This window comes from Lepus europaeus, chromosome 2 (genome assembly GCF_033115175.1).
Source record: "Lepus europaeus isolate LE1 chromosome 2, mLepTim1.pri, whole genome shotgun sequence".
In the NCBI taxonomy this organism is placed as follows: domain Eukaryota; kingdom Metazoa; phylum Chordata; class Mammalia; order Lagomorpha; family Leporidae; genus Lepus; species Lepus europaeus.
The window spans coordinates 126,646,090-126,670,288 of NC_084828.1; the positions used below are offsets into that span (position 1 = coordinate 126,646,090).

Consider the following 24,199-nt stretch of genomic DNA (forward strand, 5'->3'; position numbering starts at 1 on the left):
CAAAGTATACCTTCCAAGAAGGAAATAAAGCATAAATTTTAGGCACTTTGCTTGTCTTAATATCTTCCAAGGTTGGACAGAGACCTGTAATATGTTCACATGAGTGTATAATTAACAAAAACAAAATTTATGTGTTCTTTTTCTTAAAGAACACAAGTCATTTAAATATAATGCCCCTCAAAATCTGGTTCTACCTCTCGCTAAAAAGCAATGAAATTTAAAAACTATAGGTACACCAAAAGAGAAAAAGTTTTTCAAACACAATCAAATAAACAGAAAAAGAGCTAATATTTTATGATTACATGTAATAAAGCTTGAAAGAAGACATGATTAAATTAAATGATCTAGGGCTTTGTGTGCAAATGGTAAAATCATAAAGAGCTGGGAGGTGACTGTCACAGAAGTCTGAGCAGTGTTTGCCTTTAGAAAGATGGAGGGGGTGTGTGAATGAGAAAGTATATGTGAAGGCCCTAGGAATGCTGGCATTATTCTGTCTTTCATCCTAAAAAGTAAATAAGCTGTTTTAATTTTTATTATTCATTTTATTTATTTGAATGGCACAGAGACAGAAAGACAGAAACATCTGCTGTTTCACACCCTAAACGCTTGCAACAGCCATGGCTGAGACAGGTGAATCCAGGAGCATTGATCTCACAGGTTGCACATTAGCAGAAGCTGTATCAGAAGTGAAGGAACTAAAAATCAAACCAGACACTCAGACATAGGATGCACTTGTCCCAATCAGTGACAATCACTTTGCCAAATGTCCATACTCAAAAAGTTGTCTTATACTACACATTTATGCTTAATTCTCTCTAGAATGTTTATTACATTCATAATTTTAAAGTTAAAAACAAAATTTTCCCCAATGATTCTAGTGAGCATCCTCTACCAAGTCCTCTCACCATGTCCTGCTTCTGCCTCTTCAGCCCCAGAACCAAACTGTCACTCTTCACTGACTTGCTATTAAGTTGAGGAAATGCAATTATCCAGTTCACATCTATGCTAACTAAATATCATTAATTTTCTCAACTTCCTTTATGATAAATTCACTTATGGTAGCCCATGGTCCTTTTAATTATGTTAAACCCAGAGTCAAACAGAGTATTCAAGTTGTCCTTTCTTCTTGTTAAGCATAACTCTATGAGATATACTAATCTTAAGATCACGTATTCATTTATTTGACAAACATATCTACTGCTATTTCCCATATGTCTAACATCTGCTAACACTCTGGAGCCCATTTTTCTCTTACAGCTGCTTGGCCAAAAGTCTCCCCATTTAGTGTATTTGTACTCTACTGATTGAACCTTATTTCTTCTCTATTAAACATCTTTTTGTTCCATTTAACCCACACTTTCATTACTTTTGATAGTCTTTCCTGGGGCTGGCGCCGTGGCTCACTTGGTTAATCCTCCACCTGTAGCACCAGCATCCCATATGGGCACCGGTTCCAGTCCCGGTTGCTCTTCTTCCAGTCCAGCTCTCTGCTGTGACCCACGAGGGCAGTGGAGGATGGCCCAAGTGCTTGGGCCCCTGCACCCGCATGGGAAACCAGGAAGAAGCACCTGGCTCCTGGCTTCGGATCGGTGCAGCACCAGCCATAGCGGTCATTTGGGGAGTGAACCAACGGAAGGAAGACCTTTCTCTCTGTCTCTCTTTCTCTTTCACTGTCTATAACTTTGTCAAATAAAAAAAAAATAGTCTTTCCTAATGTCATGTAACATGCTTTCCACATGCTGATGCTAAGGCATGATTTCTACAATATAATTCCCAAATTTGTGTCACCCATGAATTTAATAAATTATCCTTCATATTTTTGTGCAAATTGTTGGTTTAAAATGTGACATGGAGGAGGTACTTACCTCAGCAGTTAAGATGCCCTTGTCCCACAGTGGAGTACCCGAGTTCCATTCTCAGTTCTGGCTCCTGACTCCAGCTTCCTTTCAAGGCAGACCCTAGGAGAAAATGGTGATAGTTCAAGTAATTGTGTTCTGTCACTGACATGGGACACCTGGATTGTGTTCCTGACCCCTGGCTTCAACTGTTGTGGGAACTTTAGGAGTGAACCAGTGGGTATGAGCTATCTTCCCTTCCCCCAATATTTTTTTTAACGTGGCACAGGCAGGACCAAAGTCAGGCTTGATGCATACTACTGAAAACAAATCTCATTCACTTGCATTTATTTGAAAATGCTTTATGGACTGTGGTTCCAATGCTTAACATCTTCAATTGCCTTTAAAATCAATATATTTTCCTCCCTTTTGTTCATGAGGATATCATTAGGGTATTATGGGATATTTTAGGGAAATATTATAAGCATTTTCTGATGTATTTATTTACTATTAATTACTTTATTTGATAAACATTTTTACAGATATAAAGATGTAAGCTCTCTACTCTTAAGTTGATTATAAGCAAGTTTGGGAAGCTGACTTTTAAGCAACTAGCTCTACCTCAGAGAGGAAACAGTGAATATAACATAGACAATGCTTTTTCAGACCATAGAGGATGAGATGAGAAGTTCAGCAAGGAAGAAAGGAATCCATCTACTAAGACGATCTTAGCAAGTTCATTCTATGCCCTGGCCTTACAGCTTATTTTTCCTGTGAAACTGTCCTTTCATCATTTTAGAAAATTTCCAGGAATTGATATAATATAAACAGCATTTATGTAATTTGTTGAATTCACTTCCTCCCATTTAAAAAATTAAAAATATTTGAACATTTCCATTGTTCAATTTCCCATTTACTTAAAGGTCATCAACATCATGTGTATACAGTTAACTTCACAGTAGCTTTGAATGTGATTCTTTTGAGAGAGAAATCTTACACTCTTTTGCAACAGCAAGGTTCTCAATATTTCTTGTTTTACATTGGACTTCTTTTGCTCTTACCAATATTTTCTTGGTGTTTTATTTTTTTTAGAAAGTTCATAGAAATCAGTTAGAAGATGAGGGTATCAGCTTTTTCTGAGCCATTTGTTGATTTGATGGCACTGGCTGCAAGGAGTGGGCCTCTCCCTTTCTTTGAACATTTGATCTGAACATGTTTCTAAAGTGTTTTTCTGTGGTTTTTATAAACCACAGTCCATTTTCTTCATTTTTCCTTCTGATCACAAATCTTCCCATCTTCAGTAATGAATAATTTGTTTCACAGGTCCCCTGTAAGCCTGACTTGATCTGCACTGAATTTTTAAGGTAAACCCTTTCTTTCCCTTAACAGGGTTCTTTTTAAAATTCTACATCCATAATTGCCATCTTGACACTTAACACTTGTTTTTCTATCCCCAACCACTACCAAAAAATGCCTTCTGAAAGTTTAAAGGTACCTTGCCTACTATCCAAAACATTTCCCTTTCAGATATCACATATTCTGGGAATAGTCATTTTCCTCCTCGGGTGTCCAACTCTTTCCAAATTTACCAGTCATTTTCTCCTTGTTGTTCAGAATTATATTCTGAGAAACTATTCTTTCATGCCTCCTGTACTCTCTGTGAGTAGAAATTGTCAGCAAGGCAATGCAAAAATATGCCAAACAATCTGCTTTGTAGTTGAATATTCCTTCAAGCAGAATCATTAGAAAACACTGCCTTGCCTCTGGGTAAACATGGATTCTGTCCACCTTTGTGAATATATAATTTGAAAAGCTATCTCTTCTGTATCATAAATTATGATTTATAAATTTAAATTCAGTGTCACTATCTTAAAAAACCAAAAAAGTGTTGAAACAACCAGAAAATTAATAGTAGTTACTAAGAATTATTACCAATTTACTATAACTACAATTTTCAGCAATTATAGGTATTAAAAGGAAAAAAATTCAGAAATTTAGAAAAGAGCAGTGCTTTTTTACATTTTGATCCCTTCAATTACACTAAAATCAGCTGTCTTCTGCCATGAATCATACAACTATAAGTGGTAACATCAAGACTGAAATCCGTTTATCATTTATAGTATTTTAGTGTGAATTCCAGTATGTATCTTACAACAGCCATTGATTTTGGAACATTACTCTAGACTAAGTGGCATTCAATATTCTTTGTTTAATCACAGATTATGATGTATTTTCACATCAATAGAGACTATTCTCTCAGAGGATATTGTAATGTGGACCATGGGCTTAGGAAAGAAGCAGCCATGACTTCAGTCATACTCACCTCTCTGACTCTAATATCCTCACGTAGGATATGTGGAAATAATATAATTGGTGTAATGGAGTTTAGATAACATAATGCATGTCAAATACCATGTTTGACACTATTATTTTATTCATCCTTTATTTGATCAACTACTCACTGAATGCACACTAAGTGATAGGTACTATACTTGGTACTGGTGTTAACAAAACATACAACATCTCTGTCCTCGTGGGGCTAATTCATAAAGTAAAAGAGAAAAGTTAAGTACATAAGTGTTAGCAAGTAAAGGATATAGTAAGAATGTCTAACAGGAAACTAGGGGAAAGATTCACATAGTATAAGACATTTCATTGAATCTAAAAGATAAGTAGGGGGCTGGCACCATGGCTCACTTGGTTAATCCTCCACCTGCGGCACCGGCATCCCATATGGGCGCCAGGTTCTAGTCCCAGTTGCTCCTCTTCCAGTCCAGCTCTCTGCTGTGGCCTGGAGGGCATTGGAGGATGGCCCAAGTGCTTGGGCCCCTGCACCTGCATCGGAGACCAGGAAGAAACACCTGGCTCCTGGCTTCGGATCGGCGCAGCACTGGCTGTAGCGGCCATTTGTGGGGTGAACCAATGGAAGGAAGATCTTTCTCTCTGTCTCTCTCTTTCACTGTCTATAACTCTACTTGTCAAGTAAATTTTAAAAAAAAGATAAGCAGGGTTTAGTGAGAATATATCCATGAAAAGATGTCAAAATAAAACCTTTGTACAATTCCTTCATTTCTACAATATATAATAAAGGAAAGAAGAAGACATCCAAGATACATATTCTTTTACTTTTTTTAAAAAGAATTATTTTATTTATTTGAAGACAGGGTTACAGAGAGTGGTAGAGACAGAGAGTCCTCCATTCCACTGGTCCACTCCCCAAATGACTACAACGGCCAGAGCTGAGCTGATCTGAAGCCAGGACCCAGGAGCCTCCTCCGGGTCTCCCACATGGATGCAGGGGCTCAAGGGATTGAGCCATTTTCTACTGCTTTCCCAGGCCATAGCAGAGACCTGGATCGGAAAGGAGCAGCCAGCACTTGAACCGGCCGCCCACACACGATGCCAGTGCTACAGGCTGGGGCTTTAACTCCTGTGCCACAGTGTCAGCCCAAGATACATTTTCAAAATCTACTGACTTCAGATTTCCATCAAGTATTTCAAGTTTACTGATAAAACGCCTATCAACTGCATATAACTTAATTTCATAACCTTAGGAAGGTGGTTTTACAACTTCTGATGCACTACAATAAGGAAGAGGCATAAATCACTCAAAAATGTTTTCACCCAATTCAAAGCACTGTGTGAGAAGAGGAAGCTCCAGAACTGCCATATAGAAAGAGTGTCAGAATGACAATGTTGTAGAAGAATACCTAGAGGACATGTTTTCAAGTGGTTTATATAGGAAACTCAGTGGTTTCCATTGGAGAGTGCATTTATTGAAAAGGCTTTGAGAGATCAAATGAGGAATATTGAAGGGGCTACTAAGACACTTCCTTAATTTGCCCATTGACACAATTTTTGTGTATCACATAAGATATAAATAAGGCAAATGACATAGCCTCTCTGGTCTTCAGTAAGGTCACAGGACTGCTATGAGGATTTAATACTGTGATAGAAAAACAACCATTATACATGAATATGATTATAATTATATGAAATATGAAGCAGGAAAACCTTTAGATATGTATTTATGTCATATCATAGGGACTCCTATGCTGTTGAATTAATGAGTGAATGTCAGTGAAAGCAGTTGTGTAATTCAAGAGGAAGTGTGGCTGTAACTTAGGTGTTAGCAATAGAGTTGCTTTTCTGCTTTCTGGTAAGGAAAACTCAGGGTATCAAGTATCATATCATGGACTTTCTTTTTTTTTCTGAATTTCTTTTTTTTATTAAACTTTTATTTAATGAATATAAATTTCCAAAGTATAGCTTATGGGTTACAATGGCTTCCCCCCTCCCATAGCTTCCCTCCCGCCCGCAACCCTCCCCTTTCCCGCTCCCTTTCCCCTTCCATTCATGTAAAGATTCATTTTCAATTCTCTTTGTATACAGAAGATCAGTTTAGTATATATTAGGTAAAGATTTCAACATTTTGCCCATATAGCAACATCAAGTGAAAAAACTACCATTGGATTACTAATTATAGCATTAAATAGCAATGTACAGCACATTAAAGACAGAGATCCTACATAATTTTTTTTTCAAATTAATTAATTTTCTATGCCATTTCCATTTTAACACCAGGTTGTTTTTTTTTTTCATTTCCAATTCTCTTTATATACAGAAGATCACTTCAGTATATAATTGGCAAAGACCTCATCAGTCTGTGCCCACACAGAAACGCAAAGTATAAAAATACTGTTTCAGTACCAGTCATAGCATCACTTGGCTTTAGATGCTTGGACTTTCTAATAATGGTGCCGCAGAGATTCATCAGGCCACACCTTCAAATTTCTACCAATCTTAACTGAGTAAATGGACCATCGGCCTCTGAGAGAGGAAAACTGCAATCAACTCTGGAACACTCAGGGACTTAACTTACAAGAGAACAGAGAACTCTAGGTTTAGAATAGGATCTGGAATGATTCAAAAGGAGGGTTCCAAAACTAGTTTAAAGAAAAAGGTGATACTTATTACACAAAGTGATGATTGACAGCTTTCAAATATTTGTGGGAGAAATTTTGATTAAAGTCACATTCCCCTCTATGAATGGGATGAGACATCATTTCATACTTTAATCTGAGAAAATTTTGAAAATTTATCACAGTTGACTTGAGCCAGTCTTTCTTCAAATGTCAGGTCAATCCAGTGGCAATAATTGTAAGTATCCCTGAACAAATGATGCTGTTTTCTCTGAGTCAGTACCTGTGTTAATGGGATGAATCATGGCCATTTTTAGTTATTTACAATCCAAGACCACATATGGAAATAGCTGGGCTCTTGAACTTGTCATTTCAGCCAAATTTCAATTTTACTAATTATTCATCTTACTTCATTTCCCAATAACATTACAGTGGTGTCATTACTTTATTTCTTTTAAAATTGAACTCAGAATTTCCTGTCCTCAGTTGTTTACACTGGGAGACCACAAAGACTTCACTTCAAATATGAATAGAAATAATCATTCTAAATTATCTATTTTTGGCTGGGTATAAAAGGCTATTAGAAAGCTGTTATAAGAAACTTTTTGATTAGATTTGAAAATAATGGAGAGTCTATAATTACCTTTTCTATAGAATTATAAGAAAAGTATATTTAAACTTTCTCCAAACTGACTATATCATATCTGGTGGTTGAGAATGTTCTAGAATGAATTCTTAAAGTTTCTTTCGGTTCCTCTTTGGTGTTTGATTTTATTAAAAGAGTGGACTGTATGTATTTTCTTACTAAGTTCTGAGATGACTGTTTTTCTTCATGTCTTATTTAATAAGCTCTGACCTATCAGCTCACCGTATATGCTCTTCTTTTTTTTTCATTAAGTGAGTTACATAAGAGAGGATTATTCATAGTATAATGAGTATAAATTCCAAAATGGAGGCCAATTACCAGTGAAATAACTTCCTTTAGCCTGATGGACTTTAGGTTTTACAATATTCATTGACATTGGGTTTTCTATGAGCCTTAAGTGGTTCTGAAACAGCTTATTTGCCTTGATTTTAAAATTTTGGAAATGAAACACATTCAACAGTGATGCATGCTCACTAGTCCAAGTGATCAATTTCTGTTCACAATTGATCATAATGACAGGACTAAGAGTCAAAAGGATCACATAAACAAGACTAGTGCCTGAAAATACTAACTGATAGAATAAAAAGAAGGGAGAGAACGATCCAACATTGGAAGCGGGATACACAGCAGACTCATAGAATGGCGGATGTCCTAAACAGCATTCTGGCCTCAGAGTCAGCCCTTAAGGCATTCAGATCTGGCTGAAGAGCCCATGAGAGTATTTAAGACATGGAAAGCCAAGATACTCTGGCAAAAAAAAACCTAAATGAAAGATCTCTGCAAGTGAGATCTCAGCAGAAAGAACGGGCCATCAAAGAAGGAGGTACCTTTCTCTGAAGGGAGGAGAGAACTTCCACTTTGACTACAACCTTGTCTAAATAAGATCAGAGTTGGCAAACTCAAAAGGCTTCCATAGCCTTGGCAACTCATGAAAAGAGCCTTGGGTGATTACTGACGCCATAAACAAGAGTGTCAATTTGTTAAAACAACAACAGAAGTCACTGTGCACTTACTCCTCATGTAGGATCTCTGTCCTTAATATGCTGTACATTGTGATTTAATGCTTAACTAGTACTCAAACAGTATTTTTCACTTTGTGCTTCTGTATGGGTGCAAACTGTTAAAATCTTTACTTAATATATACTAAATTGATGTTCTGTATATAAAGATAATTGAAAACGAATCTTGATGAAGAATGGGATGGGAGAGGGAGCGGGAGATGGGAGGGGTGTGGGTGGGAGGGAAGTTATGGGAGGGAAAAGCGATTGTAATCCATAAGCTGTACTTTGGAAATTTATATTCATTAAATAAAAGTTTAAAAAATAAATAAAATAAAATCACTTAAAAATGAAAAAATAAATAAATATGGTGCAGGCAAAAAAAAGTGATGCATGAATAAATATGCTTTAAAAAAATAAACAAGAAAAATACCAGAGGTAGGTGAAATCTATACAACTTACTAAATCCATAAAGCAAATTTCTTCTTCAGTAAATTTTTTATTATATTTTGTTGGTGCCCTTCTCAAAGATTAGTTGTTTGTATGTAGCTTTATTTCTGGGTTCTCTGTTACGTTCCACTAGTTTCTATATCTGTCTTTATGTCAATGCTAGACAGTTTAATTTACTATAGATTTTTAATATGTATTGGAATCAGGAAGTATGATGCTTCCAGTTTTGATTTTCAAGATTGTTTTGGCTGTCAAATTTCTGTGTGATCCCATATGAATTTTAGAACATCTTTTTCTAATTTTGTAAAAATATGTCTTTGGGGCCAGCACCATGGCTCAATAGACTAATCCTCCACCTGCGGTGCCGGCACCCCAGGTTCTAGTCCCGGTCGGGGCACCGGATTCTGTCCTGGTTGCTCCTCTTCCAGTCCAGGTCTCTACTGTGGCCCGGGAGTGCAGTGGAGGATGGCCCAGATCCTTGGGCCCTGCATCTGCATGGGAGACCAGGAAGAAGCAACTGGCTCCTGGCAACACGCTGGCCTTACCTGCCACTTGGGGGGTGAACCAACAGAAAAAGGAAGACCTTTCTCTCTGTCTCTCTCTCACTGTCTAACTCTGCCTGTCCAAAAAAAAAAAAAAAGTCATTGGGATTTTAATAGATTGCATTATATCTGTATAGTTCTTTAGGTAATATGGATATTTTAATAATAGAAAGGTTTCCAACCCATGAACACAGATATCTTTCTATTTTTTTGTATATTATTTAATTGTGCATATAAGTCTTTCATCTCATTAGTTATTTTTCCTAAGCATGTTGTTCTTTTTAATGCCAATGTAAATGGGACTATTCTAATTTTCTTTTCGGGTAGTTCATTTTTAGTGTACAGAAAGACAGTCGATTGTATGCTTGGTTTGTATCATGCTATATGACTAAAATCATTTTTTCATTCTAACAGGTTTTTGGTAGTCTTCAGAGTTTTTTTTTTTTTTTTTTACCTATAAAATCATGTTATCTGCAAACAGGGACAATTATTTTACTTCTTTATTTCTGACCCGATGTCTTTCCTTTTCTTGCCTCATTACTCTGATCAGAAGCTCTAGAACTATGTTGAATAGAAGTGGTGAAAGTGGGCACTCTTGCTTTCTTTCTGATCTTAAAGGAAAGCTTTTAAAAGTTCTTTATTTTTGAATATAATGTTAGGTATGGACTCTGTGTATTGTCTCTTTTATGTTGAGTTATTTTCCTTTTCTACTTTGGTGAAGGTTTTTAACATTAAAGAGTGTTGATATTCTAACAAATACTTTTCCTGCATTGTTTAGTTGATCATGTTATTTTTATCTTTTTATTGTACATAATTATAATAATGTGGTATAGTGCATTAATTGATTTTCACATGTTGAACCATGTTTGCATCCACTCACTGTTGATGGTGATGTTATGACCCTTTTAGTACATTGATGAATTTGGTTTGGTAGTTTTGCTGAAGATTTTTACAACCCCAGGGGTACTTCAAAACATTCACGGAAAAATAGAAATAAAAGGTAAGTTTGTTCTGGTGCAAAAAAATTAAATCAATTCATAAATTTTCACAATATGCACTTTCCATGTACTTTTAGAAGATCACTCATATATTTATCATAGATATTACTTTTGTCTGGATTGAGTATTAGGGTAATGCTGGCCTTATAAAATCAGTTTGGAAGTATCTAATTCCCTTCAATTCCTTAGAAGAGATTGAGAAGAATTGACATTGAGAAGAATTGACATTAATTCTTCTTTGAATGATTGGTAGAATTTGCTATTGAAGACTTCTCTGAAAGATTGGTAGAATTTGCTATTGAAGTCATTTTGCCTTACATTTTTTTTATTGGGAGTTTTTTGATAATTTATTCAATCTTACCACTGGTTTTAGGTCTGTTCAGAACTTCTAGTTCCTCATGAGTCTATCTTGGTAAGTTATATGTTTCTAGAAATTTATCCATTTCTAATCTGTCATATAATTTATTAGCCTATAATTGCTCTTAGTAGTTTCTTCTGACCCTTTATATTTCCTCTTATCTCGTTTTTCTTAGTTGATCTAGCTAATCACTTCTCTCTTTTATTTATCCTTTCAAAAGTCCAACTATCAGTTTTGTTTGTTTTTTATTTTCCATTCATTTACTTCTGCTCTAATATTATTTCTTTCCCTCAGCCGTCTTTGGGCTTAATTTATTCTTTTTCTAGTTACTTGAGCTATAAAGCTAGGTTGTTAAACTGAGGGGTTTTTTTGTTTTTATTATAAGCATTGGTTGATATAAACTTCAACTGTTAGTACTGCTTTTGTGCAACCTTTCAATTTGAGTGTTTTGCTTTTTTTATTTTCTTTTGTCTGAGATAATTCCTAATTTCCCTCTTGATATCTCCTTTAACCTATTTGTTGCTTAACAGTATATTGTCACATTTTCTGATTTCTCTGGTTCTCCTTCTTGTCTTAATGTCTAGTTTTATTCCACTGTGATTAGAAAACATACTTAGTATTATTTCAGTCTTCCTGAATTAGTTAAAACTTGTCATATGACCTAACATATGATCTATTCCGAAACATGTTCCATATGCTGCTAGGCCCACTGGGTATATAATGTAGTTCAGGTTCTGTTTTGTTACTGACTTTTTATCTGAATGTTTTATCCATTACTGAAAATGGGATACTGAAGCTCCCCACTGTTAATATATTGCTGTTCTCACCTACTTCCACTGTTAATATTTCCTTTAAACGTTCAGGTGCCCTAATATGAGGGGCATATAATTGTTATATCATTGTTAGGTACATATAATTGTTATATCATTCTGGTGAGTGGACCCTCCTACTGCTGTCCCTCTTTCTAAAGGCAAGCACTACTCATACTTCTGTGACAATAACTTCTGTGACAATCACCTCTCAGCTCTTCCTTATATTTTGGTCCTTTTTATATATATTCATAAACCATTTAATTAAATATAAAACTTAAAATATTTTTCAAATTTAAAAATTAAATAAATTTTAAAATATTTTTAAAAATTAAAATATAAAACACAGATTTATAGCACATGTATTGAAAACATTTTTAGTTTTTTTTTTCTTCTCAGTGTAGACTTCTCAGCACATTGAAGAGTGTAAAGTCCACTTGAAGTAATGATAATAATGTAGTCTCAACAGGCTAATCCTCCGCCTTGCGGCGCTGGCACACCGGGTTCTAGTCCCGGTCGGGGCACCGGTCCTGTCCCGGTTGCCCCTCTTCCAGGCCAGCTCTCTGCTGTGGCTAGGGAGTGCAGTGGAGGATGGCCCAAGTCCTTGGGTCCTGCACCCCATGGGAGACCAGGAGAAGCACCTGGCTCCTGCCATCGGAACAGCGCGGTGCGCCGGCCGCAGCGTGCTACCGCGGCGGCCATTGGAGGGTGAACCAACGGCAAAGGAAGACCTTTCTCTCTGTCTCTCTCTCTCACTGTCCACTCTGCCTGTCAAAAAAAAAAATAAAATAAAATAAAATAATGTAGTCTCTAATAGGAAACTCTGGTTCTCTAGATGTGTCTTATTTGTTTGCCACCATTCCTGTGAGGTAGGAAAAGGTACAGTGTTTTGAAGTTTAATAAGACACCCAGAGACAGTAGTTGATTAAACTAGGGAAATAATTTAGGCTTACTGACTCATGCTAATCCTGTGTTTTCTTCTGTATCATCTTTTATAGGAATAATGTGTTCATACAGAATGCATAGTATCTCTAGGGGAGGTCCTAGTGGAATCAAAGAGTGGGAGTTGGTCTCTCCTAAAAATATGTTGCATATTGCCTTAGGGAATTGTTTTACAGTACGAAGGATCTCCTAGACAGTAAAGAGATGACTCTGGAACTCTGATCTATTTTCTTAAAATATCTGTACAGGCAGCCCTTAGGATCACAGAGTCACACAATGAGATGATGCCCTTAACTTCCCGCAACAGAGAATAACCTTGAAATTAGATCTGAATCTCTAGTGGTAACTTATCAGGTTGAGCCTATATTGTTGCCAAGAAAGGTAAACAGGTATTCCTGGGTCTTCAGAAACCAAGTCTAGCTCTTGGCAGTTATGTATGTAAGTTGTGATTGTGGATGTTTAGAACCATATCCAGGTGCTTCTTAGCTGGCATTTTCTAGTTCTGATCCATGAGTAGTTATTTCATCTTTCTGGACACTCAATTCCCTCATTTAAAACGAGTGATAAAAATACCATACAGGGTATTGAGGTGGAAAAGTAAAACAACATGAAGTGTCTCAATTGTTAGGTGTTTGTTGTTCATTAAATATGTATTTATTCATATAGTCCTTCAACTAGTATTTGTTATGAACCATTTGTCATTCCCCATATCTGCACCTGAAAAGCCAGAGAGTTACAGAAATTTGTGAGAGTTACTACATTGGATATCTTTGGATTAATGCCTGTCCCTTAATCAACTCCTACAAGTTAAATCCATGTGGAGGCTTAATGGTAAACCAACAAAGGAGTCCCCCAAAAAGTACACAACTATCAGCAGCCTAGTCAAGATTCCACCCAGTGTGTCAGATTCTAGGATTCACTTTCAATTCTTTTTTGGCCCTATTCACTCCCTTCAAGCTTTCTGAGAATAGGCAATAATTCACAAAGAAGGGCAATGATTGAAATTTTGTAAAGAATTTGAACCTGTAATAATAGTTTCTCTTTTGAGTTCCTTTTTTCTTTTAAGCTTCTTCATGCCTACAACCAGTACTAAAAGTGAAAGCATACCCTTTATTTTTTAGCTCCAGGGGGTCCGCAGGATCGGGGAGGAAAACCAGGTACAAGAATATCCAAGTTCATCATTATTGGAATACAACAAGCTTTTTTTCAGCAAATTACATGTCTAGTTAACACTAAATCCCCAGAAACAAACAAACAAAAAGACCCACATACAATCCATAACCTCCTTATATCCTTTAAGAATCACACTCATACCTTTAAGAAATAGCACTTCTCAAGCACAGCCATACACACAACTATACTCACAAAAAATGATGCAAATTTGATAGTTTATTTACATATCCATTTGAGGGAAGTCCATAATTTCCAGGAGTATATAGAAGAAATAGCAATGACTCATACATTATGCCCTTCTGAGAAGCACTAATAACTATTCAAGAGTTATTCTGGAGCCAAAATAAGTGGTCACCCTGATGATGAATTAAAATCACATTTGCTCTATCATGACACAGAGTAATTATACACTAAGGCATATAAACACCTTGGGTGGCTTTACTATTGCTGGGCAGAATTTGGCCCTGAAATTGATTAACTGTGTGACATGGAGCAGGCTCTTTGCCTTGTTTTTACATTTTAAAAATAAGGGATGTAAGAAAAATAGGAATCTTGAAACTAGATGACCTCAAATCTTCTCCACCCTAAAATGATATGGTCTATACTTCTTTCCTACATTTCACAGTCCCCAAATTCCTCTTCAAAAGGCTCTTCTTTCCATAGTATAGGGTTGTCTCTACCCATTATATAAAAAAATTCAACTTTGTCTTCCATGACAACTAATTTTTTATCGTCACAGTTTTCTAAACCTCCTCTGAATTTTGAGCAATCTGAGTACAAAGGGCTGTTTTAATCCAGTATCTTATATATAGTGTTCTTTCCTCCTGTTTCAGGGCTGGTATAACAAAATACCTTAAATAATAAAAATGTGCTTCTTGCAGTTCTGAAGGCTGAGAAATACACGATCAAGGCACTGGCAGAGTCAGTGTTTCATTAGAGTCTGCTTTGGGGCTCATGGATAGCCATCTTGTTGTGCCCTGACATGGTGGGAAGAGCAAACAAGTTTGTTTGGGTTTGTTTTGTAGGGACTCTAATCCCATTCATGGAGTCAGAGCCCTCACAAAAAAGCCACACCTACTAGACCATCATTTTGGAGGTTAAGATTTCAATGCATGGATTTGGGGGAGACAGCAACATTCAAACCACAGTACCTCTTTAAATATCAAAAAATGACTATCATATTTACATTTCTCAAGCATATATCTGTGAACTGCGGGGCTCTGGGTACTAGGAAGTTTTCTGTACAAAGCATAAAACAAAACTTTGTCGTAAGATAGATCACAAATGACTTGAGAAGAATTTTCAAGGTACACAAATAACTATACCAAATTCATCACATTTATATACTACTTCAGTGTGCCCATTTTGTGCTCCACATTCATGTTTGAGGAACTCACACAATACCAGAATTAAAAGTACTGCCTGCTATGGTTTGAATAGATTGGTCTCCCTGGCTCACGCAGACATTTCAGTCCCAAAATCAAGGATTGATGCTGCTGACAGAGTGGAGGGTTGAGACCACTGTAGTGCCTGAAGGTGGGGCCTCTGGGAGTGATTGTAATGGATTAGGTTTCTGGGGTGAAGTCACATGAGCTAGTCATAATGGTTTTTAAGTATAAACTACATGGATGAGTATGTTCCCTGTCTGTCTTTGCATCCTGCCTCACCATGTGATCTTGCTTCCTTCCACATGTGATCCACTGCCCACCACCATCCTCAGACTCCAGCAGAATGAGGCTGACCAGTCTTGGACTGTGAACCTCTAAAACTTGGAGTCAATATAAACCTTCTTCTTCCTAAGTAGCTTCTCTGCTATTTTAATTAAAGCGATGAAAAGCTGACTAAACATTACTTCTTTCCTGGGAGAAAAAATTCTGTATAGAAAGAAGCAGGTTGCCTGGACCAGGTCAAATCCTGCCTGAGTTGTCTCCTACCCTGGGATTGCCCAAGACTTCTAAGAAGTAGATACTAGTGTCTACAGCTTTATTTATTTTTTGTTAAAGATGTATTTGTTTATTTATTTGAAAGGCAGAGTTACAGAAAGGCAGATGCAGGGAGAGAGAGAGAGAGCGAGGTCTTCCATCTACTGGTTCACTCTCCAAATGGCTGCAATGGCCAGAGCTGGGCCAATCTGAAGCCAGGAGCTTCTTCCAGGTCTCCCACATGGGTGCAGGGGACCAAGGACTTGGGCCATCTTCTACTGCTTTCCCAGGCCATAGGAGAGAGCTGGATCAGAAGTAGAGCAGCTGGGACATGAACCAGCATCCATATGGGATGCCAGCGCTGCAGGCAGTGGCTTTTCCTGCTACGCCACAGCACTGGCCCCATCTACAGCTTTAAATGTGGTCTGCTCAGTAGAATTTCTCTTCCAGGCTGGGTCAACTCATTTAATGTTCTACAATCCAGCTTCACTATTTTCAGAGCAATTTGGGTTTCAGCAAGATATAAATAAGGAGCCTCAAGCCCAGTGCATCCATTCTTCCAGGCTTATTATAGCATCATTTTCCTGCAGACTAGCCTCTTAAATGGGGCACATATACTATGTCATGAGTTGCCCTAACTACTCTTTAAACTAGAGCCATTCTCTACTCATTTTCGATCCCAGCTTTAATCCTGCTCCCCTGATTCTAGCCTACCTAGAAGCCATATCAATTCCCTGCAGGAACTAGTTTTTAAATGTCTAGTTAATTGGATTTAATAAATTTACCAACATACCAGCAATTTAAAGGCCATTCTTTTTGGTTATAATAAATGAATTTGATCTATTCCTAATGAGAATATATTCAATGATATATTTTGCTTAAATATCAAGAAAATATTCTTTAACATATTAAATACTAATATTCTTATGAACCTCTTCAAGAGGTTCTCTTCAAGAACATACTTATATGAAAACCAAATGACCTATTTGACCTTCAACATTTGATAAACTGAAGATCATTTAAATATATAACTTGAGTAAAATATATTAATATATTTATTCAATATGAGATTCTGGTAAGTGGTAAATTTGATCATCAAAGGGTCTTCTGATAAATCAACCTTTTAATGAATTGATCTTTTGCAAACTAATTTTTGGCAACATAATCCGGAGTTAACTGCATGCTTTGTCTGTGTACCCACACTTTTGGTCAGCCTTCCTGAATTTCTGAGTATAGCTGGCCCTTTGTATTTATAAATCCCTCATCTACACATTCAACCAATTGCCAAATGAAAATACTTGAGAAAAATAGTACATCTGTACTGAATATGTGCAGACTTTTGCTCCTTGTCACTATTGCCTATATGATGTAACTATTTGCATAGCATTTACATTGAGTTGAATATCATAAGCAATCTATAGATGATTTTTAAAGAAACTGATATCACTTTTTCTAAGTTTATTTATTAATTTTTATCTTAAAAGCAGAGCAGAGAGACAGATCAATCTGCTGGTTCAGATAGATGAGTAGAGAATGGCTCTAGTTAAAGAGTAGCTAGGGCAACTCATGACATAGTGTATGTGCCCCATTTAAGAGGCTAGTCTGCAGGAAAATGATGCTATAATAAGCCTGGAAGAATGGATGCATTAGGCTTGAGGCTCCTTATTTATATCTTGCTGAAACCCAAAACCCCCTGCTCCTCTCCCCCTGCTACCCCACCCCTAACACCAGGGCTAGGCTAGGCTAAGCCAGAAACCATGAACTCCACCTGGGTCTCTCACCTGGGTGGCAGGAACTCAGGTACTTGAGTCATATTTTGCTGTCCCCCAGGATGTGCATTAACAGAAAATTGGATGAAAAGCAGAGGCCAGACTCAATCCCAGGCACTCTGATATGGGATGCGGAAATCCCAAGCGGTGGCTTAACCTGCTTTTCCACAAGGCCGCCCCTAGAGATAATTTGTAAGTATGTAGGAGTATCACATAGATTATAAGCAAATATTCTACCATTTTACATAATGCACATGAGATTTATGAATTTTTGTATTTGCAAAGATTGAAGTGAATACAAGGCAATTAAGAGGGATAGCCAGGCTTCTTACACACCTAGCACCAGCTCTGTTCTGCTACATGTGGCTCCTAGTGTTCACAGAAGAATGCCAACACCATTAAGTAGATGGGTCTTACCTACATGACAGAAGCAGCATGCCTAGCTATCCTGTGCTACACAAACTGAGCCAGTTAGTGCTGAGACCTGACAAATTCTCTTTTCTCTGCCCTTTGCAACCTCACTGAAAGATCTCAAACTCCAACACAGCCATTTTACTTTCAAATCCCAATTTTTAAGTGCCTCCTAAACTGATATAATGCCAAAGTTAAAAGAGACTTGAAAACTCCTAGGGAATCATATTAATTCCTCATATTTAAAAATATTTTCTGGCTTTTAGCAAAATAACCTTTATTGGAAAAAATCTTATCATTTGGATAAAAGTATCTGGGCAAGAAAGTAGATAATCTTAGCCTCTTTTGATTCATTTTGATTGAGAATATTTTCCCCTACACCCTCATTTAGAAAAATATAAATTCCTAAGCAATTTGCACTAGGAAGTAACCACATCTTTAAAAAAATATGTTGCCAAATTCAGTTTTGGGTATTATGATTGAACAATATTATTTCACTGTTCTTTCCTAAATGGACTTCAAATCATTATTTTATTTCTTCAATCAGACCTAGGTAAGCTTAAATTGTTACATCCTAGTGACTGTTAACTTGCTAATATTCACCTCCACCACCAAAAATAATAATGTTATATCAGATACCTTAAAGCAATTTGATGTTTCCATTATCATATGAATCATTTTAAAATAATTATTAGTGGGACTGGCACTGTGGCATAGCAGGTAAAGCTGCGGCCTGCACTGCTGGCATCCCATATGGGTGCCAGTTCAAGTCCTGGCTGCTCCACTTCCAATCCAGCTCTCTGCTATGGCCTGGAAAAGCAATAGAGAATGGTCCAAGTCCTTAGGCCCCTGTACCCATGTGGGAGACTGGGAAGAAGCTCCTGGCTCCTGGCTTTGGATTGGCCCAGCTCCAGCCACTGAGGCCAATTCAGGAGTGAACCAGTGGGTGGAAGACCTCTCTCTCTCTCTCTCTCTGCCTCTCCTTCTCTCTCTGTGTAACTCTTTCAAATACATAAAAATAAATCTTTCAAAATAAAATAAAATATTAGTTATAAGAAAAAAGAAACTCCAAATATTGGAAGAAAATTAATTTATAAATACAACAAGTACAATAGTAAAACCTTATTTTGTTTGCACTCAAGAAATACACTAGCTAAAAAAGTTCCATTTCTCAGATCAAAGTGAACTATCAATTGCTGATCATCAACATTTAAAATGTATAGCTATCCGAAGAACAAGTATGTATTGAGCAACAGGATGCATCAATTTTTTTTAATTATCTTTATTAGATTGAAGCAATGTCAGTGGGACAGACTAGCGCATGTAAATAGTCACAGGTGTGAGAGTCTAGTGAATTCACCATAATATTATGCAAAGACTTTCTTCCAAGGGATGCATGCTGTTTTCAATGTATTTTAACCTGGAAAAAAAAATCTCTCTTGGAACAGTCATGATGTCACATTTGACTGCCTTGTTCAGATTTTACTTACAACAGTGGCACTTAAAATTGGCTGCCTATTAGAATTAAATAATAATTATCAGTACCCATGTAGGCTAATTAAATAACAAATTCTGGGTGTAGAAACCTGGTATGTGTGTTTTTAAAAATTTTTCCAAGAGCCGGCGCCGCGGCTCACTAGGCTAATCCTCCGCCTTGCAGCGCCAGCACACCAGGTTCTAGTCCCGGTCGGGCCCCGATCCTGTCCAGGTTGCCCCTCTTCCAGGCCAGCTCTCTGCTGTGGCCAGGGAGTGCAGTGGAGGATGGCCCAAGTGCTTGGGCCCTGCACCCCATGGGAGACCAGGAGAAGCACCTGGCTCCTGGCCATCGGATCGGCGCAGTGCGCCAGCCGCAGTACGCCAACCGCGGCGGCCATTGGAGGGTGAACCAACGGCAAAAGGAAGACCTTTCTCTCTGTCTCTCTCTCACTGTCCACTCTGCCTGTCAAAAAAAAAAGAAATGTTGGTCTTGGGAGAGCTTGCCCACAGAGCTCTCAATGGCTCTTAAAAAAAAAAATAAAAAAATAAAAATTTCTCCAAGAAATTCTGATGAATATAAAAATTTGGACACACTAGTTATAGCATAGTATTTGGGAAATTCAAAACACAAAATGGCTATAAGAATTTTCCTTTTGCTCTTCCTGCCCCTAGAACCTGGTCACTGACATTGTTGTTCCAGCCTTTAAAATTCTATCCTGGCATTGGCTTATCTCTGAAGATGCTGAGCTTGAATTTGCTTGAGATTTACTTGGATATTTGGCCTAAGCAGATGGTTAAGCTAATAGGCTTTTAAAAAAATAAACAAACAGACCTCCCTCCAATAGAAAAACAAAAAATCTCCAAGTGAAAAACTCTTAAATGCTTTTATAGAAGCAGATATTGGCAGTCTGGATTTAATTTATTTAAGCACAACAAGTTGACCTTGAAACCATTAATTTGTGTTAATTATTAGTTCAGAGTATTAAATTTGAAACATGTTCATCTCCAAAGTTGAATATAACAGATAATTGATGGGGAGAAGCATTAAAAGGCTTTTTACAAAATAAGAAGATCCAATTTGTAGAAACACATGAAGAGGAGTATTTTCCTCAGTCAGATATGAGCCCACATGATTCCCATCAGTACAAATATTTATATTAGTTTATCTTTCATGAAAAATTCTCTATATTTTAGTCAAAGGTACAAGGACAATCAGAGAATGCTTCAAGAAGATCCAGCAATAAAATGGGAATTGTTCCTGAGACAGCTGTTGTTAAAAATTAAGGCAGGTTAAGCCACCGCCTGCAACACAAGTGTCCCACATAGGTGCCAATTTGTGTCCTGGCTGCTGCTCTCTCAATCTGGCTCCCTGCCAAGGTACCTGGGAATGCAGCAGAGGATGGCCCAAGTCCTTGGGCTCCTGCACCCATGCAGGAAACCCAGATAGAGTTCCAGGCTCCTGGCTTCACCCAGGCCCAGCTATTGCTGCCATTTGGAGAATGAACCAGCATTGGAGATCTCTCTGTGTCTCTCGTCTCTCTGTCTTTAAAATACATATATAAATTATTTTAAAGAAAATGAAGACAACACAAAAGTAAGACCAGAGCTATAGAATTTATACTGCTTAATTTCAAGACTTAGTATAAAGGCACAATAACCAATACAGTTCAAGACTGTATTGTAGATAAATGGAATAAAGTTGAGAGTTCACAAACAAATTCTTATATTTTTAAACAATAAGCTTGTGAAAAAGAAACAAATCAATGGATAAAGGATAGGCTTTTCAACAAGTCATACTGAGACAACTGGATATCACTATGAGGGGAGGAAAAGCCCTTGGACCCTTAACTCACACTATAAGCAAAAATTAAAAGATCTAAATACAAGGACTAAAATGCAAAATTTGTAAAAGAAAACATATGAAAAAATCTTTGGGACCTACATTAGGCAAAAAAGTTCTTAGATATGACATCAAAAGTACAGCCCATAAAGAATATATTAACACAAACACCATATGTTCTCCCTGATTCAGGAGAACTAACAGCGCAGCTAAAATGAAAGCTATAGAAGCGAAATAGTCACCTTCAAAACTAATGTCCTCAAGAACCCTTGACCTGATTGTCGAGAGACAGTTAACTATGATTACTTTTTACTGTGTATATCCCTTTGGTTTGGTTTGGTTTTGTCGGTTTTTTTTTTTTCTTTTTCCTCTGTTTTCTTTCTCTCATCTACCTCACACTGTAGGTTGAACTCTCTATGTAACACAGAGTTAATTATATGTATTTTAAAGCAATTGGAAAAAGATACCAGCTAAAAACAAAAAAAAGGGAAGGAATAAGAGATGGAGGAGGTAGTCTAAAACTGTAAAAAAAAAAAAAAAGCATAGTTATGCATACAAGCATATACATTCACCTCTAAGGGTACAGCCTAAGAACTAATCATGGGGCTCCAAACCCGTAAGAACCAGTGGTATAAACACCATCTTCAATATTACAATGATCAGCTTCAGTGTTAAAGGCAACAGATAGACCGGTCTAAGTTTAAAAGGGACGACATAAATAACATCAAATACCCAGTAAAAATAATAGAATTAAAAAAGAAAGGAGGGACCAACATGGGAAGCAGTCTGCACAGTAGACTCCTAGAATGACCACAGTAATTAACACTCTGACCTCAGAATCAACCCATAAGCCTTCCTGGTCGGGCTGAAAGGCCTGCAAGAGCATCTCAGGCATGGAAAGACAAGAATCTATGGGAAAAAAAAAAAAAAAAAAAAAACAGCCCTACACAGAGATCCTCTGTGAAAAAAGGAAGGGTCATCAAAGAAGGAGACACTCTTCTCTGAAGGGAGAGGAGAACATCCTCTTTGCTTATGGCTGTGTCCAAATACCGACAGAGTCTATGGTCACAAAAGGCCTCCACAGCCCTGGCAGCTCACGACAAGAGCCTCAGGTGATCACTGATGTCATAAAAAAGAGTGTTAATTGTTAAAGGAAAAACAGTAGTCAATGTGCACTTGCTCCCCAGGTAGGACCTCTGTCCCTATTGAATTGTAATATGAGAATCGACTGCAAATTCTCTCCCCAAACTGTACTCTATATATTGTGTGTGGGCGTGGGGCAAATTGTTGAAGTCTATGATTAGCATAGAGATGGTCCTCTATATATAAAGTCATACTAAAAATGATCCATAATGAAGAAGGAGATGGTAGAGGAAATGGGAGGTGGGAAGGGAGCAGGGTGGGGGACGTGAGGGAAAGAAGCACTGTATTCCTAAAGTTGTATCTATGTAAAAATACATTCATTAAATTTAAAAAAAATTGAAAAAAAGAATATATTAACAAAATTGAACTTCAAAATAAATAAATTCCTTTAATTTGTGAAAGTTAATAACTTTTATGCTCCAAAAGAAACCATTAAGAAAGTTTATATATATATATAAATATATATCTTTAGATATACATGTATATATGTATATATATATGCTAAATACTGTGAAAAAACATTTGCAAATCATGTACCTGAAAGAGGATTTATATCCAGAATATAGAAAGAACTAGACAAACAGTAAGAAGACAAACAATCCAATTTTGCCTGTTCCTAAAATGAACAAAATATTGGAGCAGAACCTCACCAAAGATAAAAGAATGGATAATAATTGTAGGAAAGATCCTCCACATCATAGGGAAATGTAAATTAAACCCACAGTGGGATATCACTACCTGCTAAAATGACTACTGCCAAAAACATAGACAGTAAGTGTTGGGGAAGCTGTAATAAAATTGTACACTTATATATGGCTTGTGGGAATTTAAATTATACATTTTTGTCAAACTGTTGTATAAAATATTAGGAAAACAAAATTTTACAAAAACAGTTTAGTAATTTCCTAAAAATTAAATAAAAACATCGCACAACCCAACAGTTCCATTGAAAACATGTCCATACAACATATGTACATAAATGTTTATAGTTGCACTGTTTGGAATAGTCCCAAACTGTTTATAACCTAAATGTTTATCAAGTAGAGAATGGATTACAAAAAGCTGCATATCCATACAATGTGTTTCTAATCAGCAATAAAAAGGAAAGAACTATGTATTCATGCTATCACATAAAAAAACTTCAAAATCAATATGCAAAACCAAAGAAGCCAGACCCAAAAAAGTACATATTGTGATTCCATTTTTTTCCATAAAGTTGACTGACAGTTTTAATTGACAGAAAGCAGATCAGGAATTGTTAGGGACTGGGAGTTGGAATAGGAATTAATTGTAAATGGGAATGAAGACTTTTTGAGGGGAATGATGGAAATGTTCTAAAACTCTAATGTGGTAATACTTTCACAATTATAAATTTACTAAATATCACCGAATTATACATTTAGGTGAGGTTGGCAGTATGTAAAGTATATCACAGTAAAGCTGTTTGTAAAAATAATAAATAATTGCATAGCAGATCAAGATCTAGCCCAGAGTTCACTGCTCAATTTTGACTTATATATAGACATGCTTTATGAATTTAAAAACATCTTTTATCTAAAATCTTTTTTTGCTTTTAGTACTTCATTCTTGTTCAACAGTGAGACTATAAAATGTTCACTAAGCAATGATGTAACATGTTTCCTTCCAATACTAAAATTATGTCTACTACCAGTTCAGATATTTTTACTTTATAAATACCTGATATAATTTCATAGCCTCTATCCTATGTGTTTCATTATTATACTCTCAGATATTTTTTGATTCGCTACCAATGCTAACATTAACAGCTAACAGTTTTTGAAGCATACACTTTTCTGCATGTCTGTTTTATGTACATACTCTATTTCATTTCATTCTCAAAATTATTCTATGAAGTATAATATTGAAATTACATTTTTGAAATCCCTATGCAATTTAAATCTCTAAACAATACAAAGAAACTGAGGAGAGAAATCACTCAAGATG

At 36.6% G+C, this 24,199-nt stretch overlaps 1 protein-coding gene and 1 long non-coding RNA gene across 7 annotated transcripts in view; one reads left to right on the top strand and one right to left on the bottom strand.

Annotated features, from left to right (window-relative positions):
* LOC133774852 (uncharacterized) overlaps window positions 1-24,199 on the bottom strand; it is a 294,451-nt gene that overhangs the window by 233,979 nt on the left and 36,273 nt on the right. For all 3 annotated transcript variants that reach the window (XR_009868172.1, XR_009868173.1, XR_009868174.1), the window contains exon 2: window positions 1,866-1,958. This is a non-coding gene — a long non-coding RNA (uncharacterized LOC133774852). The remainder of the gene's footprint in view (window positions 1-1,865; window positions 1,959-24,199) is intronic.
* Window positions 1-24,199, top strand: part of GPR149 (G protein-coupled receptor 149) — a 75,312-nt gene that overhangs the window by 22,037 nt on the left and 29,076 nt on the right. The window contains exon 5 of one of the 4 annotated variants that reach the window (XM_062212752.1): window positions 10,765-10,803. The exons of the other annotated variants lie outside the window; for them this stretch is intronic. Coding sequence (XP_062068736.1) covers window positions 10,765-10,803 — 39 coding nt within the window. The remainder of the gene's footprint in view (window positions 1-10,764; window positions 10,804-24,199) is intronic. 4 annotated transcript variants of the gene reach the window in all.